This window comes from Vitis vinifera, chromosome 18, assembly GCF_030704535.1.
Source record: "Vitis vinifera cultivar Pinot Noir 40024 chromosome 18, ASM3070453v1".
NCBI lineage: Eukaryota > Viridiplantae > Streptophyta > Magnoliopsida > Vitales > Vitaceae > Vitis > Vitis vinifera.
The window spans coordinates 36,221,928-36,230,896 of NC_081822.1; the positions used below are offsets into that span (position 1 = coordinate 36,221,928).

Consider the following 8,969-nt stretch of genomic DNA (forward strand, 5'->3'; position numbering starts at 1 on the left):
AAATGTCATTTACAAAATATCTTTTAATTTTTTTTTTTTACGAAAACTAATTTCTATTTGAATTAGAAAATATTTATTAAAAAATTAATTTATGTTTAAAAAAAACTCTCAAATTTATTTAGAAAAGCATTACAATTTATTTTTGAAAAAAGTTATCCCTGTTTATCCTAAAAAAAATATTTTAAATTAATTATAAAAAAATTAAGAGCAAAAAAAGTTCAAATTTATTAAAAAAAATGTGATTTCAAATTCTAAAAAAAAAAAAGATTTATTTAAAAATAATAATTTATTAAAAGAAAACTCAATTTATTAAAAAGAGAAATTTGATTTTATTAAAAAACATATATTTTTCCTTTTCAATTTTATTCTAAAAATGATTTTTTCTACTTTTATTAAAAAAAAAATTTCAATTTTTATTTTGAAGAGTTTTGTTTTTATTTTATTTAAAAAAAAAAAATTTGTGATATGATTTTTAACCTGAATTTTGTACTTTTGTTTTTCACGATTAGCAAAGGGTATTTCAAGAAATATTGAAGTTTTGTGTCCTTCTTCTCAATTTTCATACTTTCATCGGGTCTTGCATCTTAAATGGGCAAGTTTTATGGACTTAAGGTCAATTTTTTGGCCTAATTGAATCAAAGCACAATTTTCCCAAAATAATTTATTAGTTTTAATTTTTATTTTTATTTTTCATTTCTCTTTCCTTTTATTTTCTTTTGTTTAGTATTTTCTCTTAAATTTTTCAAAAACTAAATATAAGTAAGAAATTCTAGCAATTACTTAAATAGTGGTTGTAAGTCGACGTCAGCAGACTCAGCACTCAGCAGAGAAAATTTTCAGTGATTTCTTTACCTTTACTCTGTCTCGACCTCTCGCCGGCGTCAGCTACAGGTAAATCACTGCTTTTTAGACCTTTTTTTTTGTTTTTTTTTTTTTTTTTTGCCCTGACGGTTAGATTTCCCCACTTCTCTTGCCCCTTCAGTTTAATTTCTCATTCGGTTCGGATCATTCCGCTGTTTGTTTTCGACCCCCTTCTCTCGCCGGCGTCTTATTATTGTTGATAATAATAATAATTAGATGTTGGCTGATCTCCAGTTAGCTTGACGTAATTGGATGTTGCCCCATTAGTTTGGAATATACTTCGGATAGTGATGGATACAATATGAGGCTGGGGACTGTTTTAGAAATTTGATCCTGTCGCCATAAGTAAACCACTCTCAATTTTTCATTCCCTCATATGGAGGGATGGAAATGGGAGGAGTTGAATAGGGACTGTTTGGTGAATGTGATTTGGAAAGTGGGAATAGAATCGATGTGGGATGTTCCCTCTGTATGCAAGTCTATGTAGTTGAATTTCTGGGTGGATTTGATTCGGAATGCAATATGTTAAGAATGTGGTTTAGTTTGAATGAAAAGCTATATCCTTTCACTGCAGGTTGTATCAGTTTATTCCCACAGATAAAGTCTGAAATAGAATTAAAAAAGACAGTAAACTTGCTTGAAAATCAAAATTAACACAATACAGTTTAGCACAGAAATTTGGATTGAAGAGAGAGCTCAAGGGAGAAAGAGGAACAGCTGCCGGTGTTATCCGGCCCTAAAATAGAAAATTTTGGTTTAAATAAATAGTAGAACCCTTAATCCAATGCCTGAAAATGGATCGATCCTACATAAAACTAGATTGATCTTGAAACAGGGTACAAAAACACTGCTATCCAAGTCTCCCTAAGCTTCTTAAAAAAATACCCAAGAAAACCGATAATTTGAAAGTGCAGTTGATTCAATTTCATGCATCTACAACCTCTACTACATATTTTAGTCTCTAAGCACTTTCAACATCTTGATCTTTATTGGGCAAGTAGTTCAAAGAAGGATTCAAAAGATCCGAGTTGGGAGACCGTTAGAAATTTTTGTTTGAAATTGTCAACCTTGCTAAAACACTTACAACACTAAACTTGCTTGAAAACCACATTCACATAATACAATTTGGCATCAAAAAACTCAATAGAAATTTTGTGAATAATTTGACATAATGGATATATTCATACAGTGCAAAATTCTTTTGATTTTTCCACCGGATTAACATTTTAAAGTCTTATAATGTCTAACAGGCTTAGGCCTTACCCCATCACATCAGTCTTATAATGTCTAAACCCATACTCATGAACACCTCGTGTGAATGACTGGGGAAAGATCAAAGGTAGGAGAAGATCATTTCATGCCATGAATCCACTAGATCGGACCTGCAATATGTTATATTTTTTATCTCATGGTAAACAAAAAAAATCTGAACCTGTCATTATTTGCTCAGATGGATCCACAAACACAGCCGTATATGCACAGGGAATTTGGGAAATCAACAGGTTTGATGGGAATGTTGTATGCTGTAATATATCTGGCATTCGAACAAATCACTGAGTGGCTATACACGCTGCTATTGAAACAAATCAATGAGCGGGCTATACACGCTGCTATTCAAACATCCGAAAAAGGTTATTGGCTGAGTGTTACAGACGAAAATGTGAGAAGCTATGCTTGCAGTTTCGGGAAGTGTTATTGGCTGGGACTGACAGACTACCCCCGAAGAAGATATACAGAGAATTTAAGAAAATGTTACTTGCTCTGGGGAGACCAAAGTGGGAGGAGCTAGACAGGGACTGTTTGGTGATCGTGCTTCAAAAAGCATGACTGAAGTCATTAGTGTCCAGTGCTCCCTATGTCTGCAAAACATGGCATGAAGCAAGCCTTGATCCTAAGTGCTGGGAAGATCTTGCTTTTCCTGAACATATTGACTTAATGATGGAAGTGACGGAACGGCTAGGTGGCATTTCAAGGACTGCATTCATAAGGGCCATAGTTGATCGAAGTGGACGACATGCTACTTCAATTATGCTGTCCAATGACTTCTCCATAGAAGCATTGGAGTATGTCAGTAACTAGTAAGTTTTGAAAATTTTCTATGAGAAGAAAATTAAGTCTTCCTTGCAATTAATTAATTAAGCTTTGTACCATTTTCCAGGTGCCCTGCCTTGAAGTCTTTGGCTCTGCATCATCCTATGGCTCACCAGAAAGCAGTTGTTATTTCAAACCAGATAAGCAAATGGGGAAATCTTGAAACAGCAACCCTCATGAGGGCCTGTCATATGAAGAAAATAGTACCCCTAATCAGTCTTCATTGCAAGAACTTTACTGATCTAAGGGCTCCCCAATCCTACATTGGGGAAGATGAAGCATCACTCGTTGTCACCCATCTGCCAAAGATTAAGCACTTGAGTTTAAAAGGATCAACCATTGAGGGGGAGACTCTAGTGATGATAATACTGGGATGCAAAGAGCTTGCGAGTTTAGACGCCAGGGACTGCACTGGTTTTAAGGCTGATGATGCTGGGATACTGCAACTTGCTTCACATATTCCTGCATTCAAGTGTGAAGGTTCCAGGGATTTTAAGAATTACAGACACAGGCTAGTCAATGGTGTTCCACAACAAGACCTTGAAGAGGGCCATATTGATATTGAATGGGATTGCCTTTTTCATAACTTTGGATAGCTTGATGGGCTGAGTTCAGCAGGGCTTGGTAACCCAGAGCTGCCATGAGAAATTCCCACATGTATACACAAATAATGTAAGATGAACTATCCATACGCCAATGTTTTTGCCATCCTAAACTCTTCAAAACACGTCCTACATTCTCCAAAACATGTTGCCATTGTCTGAGCCTTTTGTAGTCTACCTGTGGATGTAGCTTTGGCCAATAAAGAGCGTTTAGGAGTGTTTTTCTCGTCCAAGTATTTTTAGTTATAAAAAGTAATACAAATAATTTTGTAATTTTTTGAAAATGTTTTAATTTTGTAATTTTTTGAAAATGTTTTTCTAAATATATTTTTGTTGTTGTAGTAATAAGGGTGAGACTTTTTGTTGAAATCATGGCATTTGGAGGATAGGAGAAAAGCTTGCCAAAACAAGAAGCATCGTCCATGTTATTGTGTTTAGCATTATAACATGCTGGAAACAAGCTATCTAGGTTTATATACAAGGCAAAAAGTATGTTTTCATATATACATTTGAAAAAAAAAATATATCATAAAATAAAAACTCACGAAAAATAATTCAAATTTTATACATTTTTAAATCAAAAGTAATACCCGGATAGATGATGAAAGGTAATTAATTACCTATATCATTAAAAGGTAGTAATTGTGTAGGTAAAAGTAATACTTTTGATATATAAAATCTTAATTATATTTAAATAAATATACTAAGTTTGGATTTTATAAATTTGGGTTTTTTTTTTTTTTTTCATACGTATTTATGAAAATGGTGATTTTGAGCTGGTATTGGACTGGCTGCTTGTAAAAGTCCAAGCAACAAAGAAAGTGATCATTTTGGGCTAGCAAGATTTTGGGCTGATATTGGACTCACAGGAGTTTGGCTTTTACCTGATCTAATAATTAATAAATTAATGTGGCTTAAGAAACAAAGGAAACATACAAGCCATGAGTTTAGCATTTGTTTGGGCACATTTTTAAAGAGAGAATTGAAAATTTATTTTTAAGAAAAAAATATTCTATTTGGGAATGTAAATATAAAAAACAATATTCTCAATTTATCTTTTCTGCAAAGGCCCTATACACTTATATCCACCAATTTGTAGAATAAAGTCTCAAGAATTTGCTTTTAATAACAATTTTGTCAAATATGTTTTCTAAGTTAAAAAATTAGTTTTTATTCTAAAGAATAAAAAACTATTTTTAAGAACAATTACTAAACAAATCTCATAATCTTTTATAAAACAAGGAAGTATGTCGTGATAAGTTCAGTTTTTTAGGGCTTATTTAGGAATTTTTTTCAAAAAAAGTTCTTAAAAATATTGAGAATAATTTTCAAAAATAATTCTTTGATATTTTTTTTTAAATAAAAGTCTATTTGAAAATTTTGAATACTCTTAACATGTTTTCTACATTTTTAAATAATTTTTTTTGTCGGACTTTATTTTCAATCCTTTCCTATATTTATATGATTATTTTTAAAATAATCCTTAAAAACAAATAAAAATAACCCAAACAATATTTAAAATATGTTCTCAAAAAACAATTTAACTTCAAAACAAACTCCCAAAAATTTGTCTTTTATCAAAAAGCTACGGACGTGTTTTCAAGTTTGGAATAACTTACTATTTTTAAGATTAAAAAACTGTTTATAAAATTAATTCCCAAACATATTCTAATTTACTTAAAAGTTTAAATTATTAAATAACGAATCAACAAATCAAACTTATTTAATCTCTTATTTGCATGTGTTAGCCTAAGCAAATATCACTACCCCACTTAGGTGTGGAGTTGGTGTTTCATGTGGAATTGAAAGATAAGAAAAATTGTTTAAAGAAAATGTGAAAGTGTGGGAAGTATATTATATTGTTTAGTAATTAATTGGCCCACAGAGGATAAGTTCAAGAATAAATTAGGAAATTAAAAATTAAAAATTAAAAAAAAAAAAAAAAGTCTTACTACCTTCATTTTTAAATTTTTTATTTTTAAAATTATAAAAACTTAAAAAATAATAATTTTAAAAATTATTTAAAATTTTAAGATATCGAATAAAAAAATTACTACCTTAAATTTTAAAAATTGTAAAATAATTTATAAGGTAAATCTATATTTTTTATATAGGATATTTTATTTTTATATAGAAGTTTTTTATTTTAAAAGCAAAAAAATAGAAAGTATATTCAAGTTAAGTAGTAAAATAAAAAAAATTATCAAAGTTAAAAAAAATCACATGATTTGCACAGCTATCTCTCTGCATGCTTTAGTCAAGAGTCAGCAAAGTAAGAAAATGTGTGCTCCATAAAACACAAAAAGAAAACTCTCACTCATTTCATACACTTTACTGTCTCTCTCAAAAGAGTTGCTTCAGTTGGTCATCAGCTTCAGGTAATTATTCCACTGTATCACAATTCTTCTTTCTCTTCATTCATCAAAATTTTGCTGCATTCACCCAATTTCTTTAACTTGGCTGCTTTCTTACCTTCTCTATTTTTTTTTCTTTTTTTTTTTTTCTGTTTTTTTCTTTTTCACTGATTTTGAAATTTTGAATCCCTAGTGTTAAGATCAGTTAGATATAGATGGGGTCCAAGCATCAATCCACCAACCTGATCATCTTTAAGGATGAAAAATGAAAATCTGAAAAAATACAATATACATATTAATCAGAAAATGCCCAACAGAAATGGGTTTGAGAACCCAAGAGAGACTGGGTTAGGAATCTTTGAAATCTTCGGTTTACAAGTGGAATGTGATACATAATTTCATTATTTCAAGCATAATTTCTTTATATGTTTGAAGTGTATGCATGGTTGTGTCTAAATCAATCACCTTAGGGATACGGTTGTTTTATTCTAATTTTGTGGCTGTGAATGGTAGATTATGACTGCAACTGGTGTGGCAGTGCATTGTTATTGGAACGGGCGAGTGAAAAAGGAAAAGGGCGATGTTGATTATGAAGGTGACAATGTCAACATCATGCCTGTTAAGCTCAACTATGGAACTACCTATGCTGAATTGTTGGATAAAATCTATACAATCACAGGCATTGACAGATGGGGTTTTGAGTTGAACATCATATGCAGATATCCTATATCTTCACGGGAATATAAACCGATCCCAATAAAGAATGATGAGGCTGTGGAACTGATGTTGGAGGTCCCAATCAGATCAGGGGTGTTCTGTGTAGAAATATATTTGGAGACTAATGCGGTCAATAAACCATTTCATGTTGAAGCAAATGCACCAGCAAATGTGCAAATATCTCCTTTGAGTCATTTGCTAAAAGGAGAGTGTAATGCGGTCTATTCAAACGATTGGGAGACATCATCCAAGCATTCAAATGATTCTCCTAAAAAAGACGATAACCAGGTATATCGCTAATTGTGGTTCTTATTAGTTCATTCTATATAGAACAACGTTTGATTTGTGCATACAATTTTTTCTCAGGGGAAAATAATCCCAAAAACAAATGAATTTAAAATCTGAAGGTGCCTTAGGCCTTGACTGATCACATCACTCTTGTGATCTGGAGTCTAGGCAAAATGACTTGTTCCATGAATGACTTTGGAAAATTCAGAGGTGGGGAAAGATAATTTTATGCCATGAATCTGAGTACATAGGACCTATCATATGTTAATTTTAAGTCCATAATAAATATACAACTCTGAATTATTCATTGCTCAGATGGAGGGACGAAAGTGGGAGGAGTTAAACAGGGACTGTTTGGTGAATGTGTTTCAAAAAGTGGGAATGGAGTCAATGTTGTTGGATGTTCCCCTTGTATGCAAGTCATGGCATAAAGCGAGCCTCGATCCTAAGTGCTGGGAGTTTCTCATTTTTCCTGAATATATCGAGCCTGATGATATATGGGGGAGGGGCCCCTTTGCAGAAAGGTTTATGCTGGAATTTCAATTCTCTGTCACTGCATTCATAAAGTTTGTAATCGACCGTAGCTGTGGACATGCCACTGCACTTAGCCTCCCCATCTGCTGCACCGAAGAGGCATTCAAGTATGCTGCTAACAAGTAAGTTATCTAATGAAAATACTGACAGATACAATCTAGACAGACATGTATTTGATATAGGAGCAACTATTTATCTGCAATTTCTTTGTGATTGCCTCTAAGCATTTCCTCCTTATTCTCTAAGTAACCATTGTGTAGCTAAGTGCCCACTGGCTTGGTTGATATCTTTCTTTCATTTGAGTATGCATAGTGATTTTGGATACTTCTTTAAAACAACCCCACTACTGGGGAATTGCAAGGGATTGAGAACAAGACTCAGGTTGGTTTTCATACCTTTAACCAGTATTCACACAGGCTTCATATATGTTTCCAGGTTAATTTGGTTTTGTCTAGTGATGCCATGAAGAGAGAGCATTGGTGATCAACTACCATTTCTCAGCTTTTTACATGCATTGTATTGCCAATCAAATACAATGAGTTTTCCTTGCAGTGTAGGATTCTAACTGAATCATTATTTCCAGGTGTCCTAAACTAGAGCTTTTGGGATTGAATGCTGGTCTACTTCACAAGCATTCCAGTATTATCCCAAAATTGATATCCAAGTGGAAAAATCTGCAATCGTTGGTACTTGGGAGCAGTCATGGCATGGAGGAAATCCTCACCCCAATTCGTCTTTTCTGCAGAAACTTCACAAGGCTATCAGCTCCAAAAACGAATGTTGGCAACAAGGAAGCATCAGCCATTGTCACCTCGCTGCCAAACCTTAGGTATTTGGTTCTAAATGGAGCATCCATTGAGCAGGAAAGTTTAGTGATGATATTGCAGGGCTGCAAACAGCTTATCGAGATAGATGTGAGGGACTGTGATGGTTTTGATGAGGATGATGCTGAGATACTGAAGCTTGCTTCTCATATTCCTTCATTCATGTGCAAAGGTTCGTACCTTTATGACCCCTTCGATGACTATGAGCATACCCAAATAGATCACAATTACCGTGTTTATGGTTATGGTTGCTGTTATGATTATGATTGAGACTCGGTGAATCTACTTCAGTTTTGACTTGTTGATTAGCCTATAGCTGCTATGAGAAGCTCCCTTGTGTGCCTTCACATATATGTAATGTAAGACTCAAAATATGTTAATATTGTTTGAGCCTTTTGCAACGTATGTTTATAAATACCTCCTTCAACTATAGAATGTAATTAAATATATAAATTCTGTTGTGATTGTGTGCATTAAAGTGATTGGTAGTTACCTACTTACCTAAATGCAAAATTTGTTTTTTCTTTCTCAAGTTTTATCAATGATTCCATGTCATTATGTTCACATAGAGGTGATGGGCATTGAGCATCGAAGGCAAGTTTTCATGGGTTCAATGTGTAGAAAGGTAATGTAATGTGAGTTTGATTTGTGTTGATGAAGGTTGTATCAAGCAAGCATTATTTATAGTGCATATTTGA

At 32.9% G+C, this 8,969-nt stretch overlaps 1 protein-coding gene and 1 long non-coding RNA gene across 2 annotated transcripts; both read left to right on the plus strand.

Moving 5' to 3' along the window:
* Positions 1-606: 606 nt before the first annotated feature.
* On the plus strand, positions 607-3,833 carry LOC104882798 (uncharacterized). Its single transcript, XR_788452.3, has 3 exons — positions 607-891; positions 2,312-2,939; positions 3,020-3,833. It is a non-coding gene; the product is annotated as an uncharacterized LOC104882798 (long non-coding RNA).
* A 2,011-nt stretch (positions 3,834-5,844) lies between these two features.
* On the plus strand, positions 5,845-8,749 carry LOC100258440 (F-box protein FBW2). Its single transcript, XM_002265206.4, has 4 exons — positions 5,845-5,932; positions 6,422-6,913; positions 7,229-7,569; positions 8,031-8,749. Exons 2-4 carry the CDS (start codon positions 6,425-6,427, stop codon positions 8,539-8,541), a joined length of 1,341 nt encoding a protein of 446 aa, XP_002265242.1. The 5' UTR covers positions 5,845-5,932; positions 6,422-6,424; the 3' UTR covers positions 8,542-8,749.
* Positions 8,750-8,969: the final 220 nt, after the last annotated feature.

Coding starts and splice junctions, on each gene's coding strand:
- LOC100258440 (XM_002265206.4), top strand. CDS start 6,425: ATGACTGCAACTGGTGTGGCAGTGCATTGTTATTGGAACGGGCGAGTG. Junction 6,914..7,228: donor CTAAAAAAGACGATAACCAG/GTATATCGCTAA, acceptor TTCATTGCTCAG/ATGGAGGGACGAAAGTGGGA. Junction 7,570..8,030: donor TTCAAGTATGCTGCTAACAA/GTAAGTTATCTA, acceptor CATTATTTCCAG/GTGTCCTAAACTAGAGCTTT.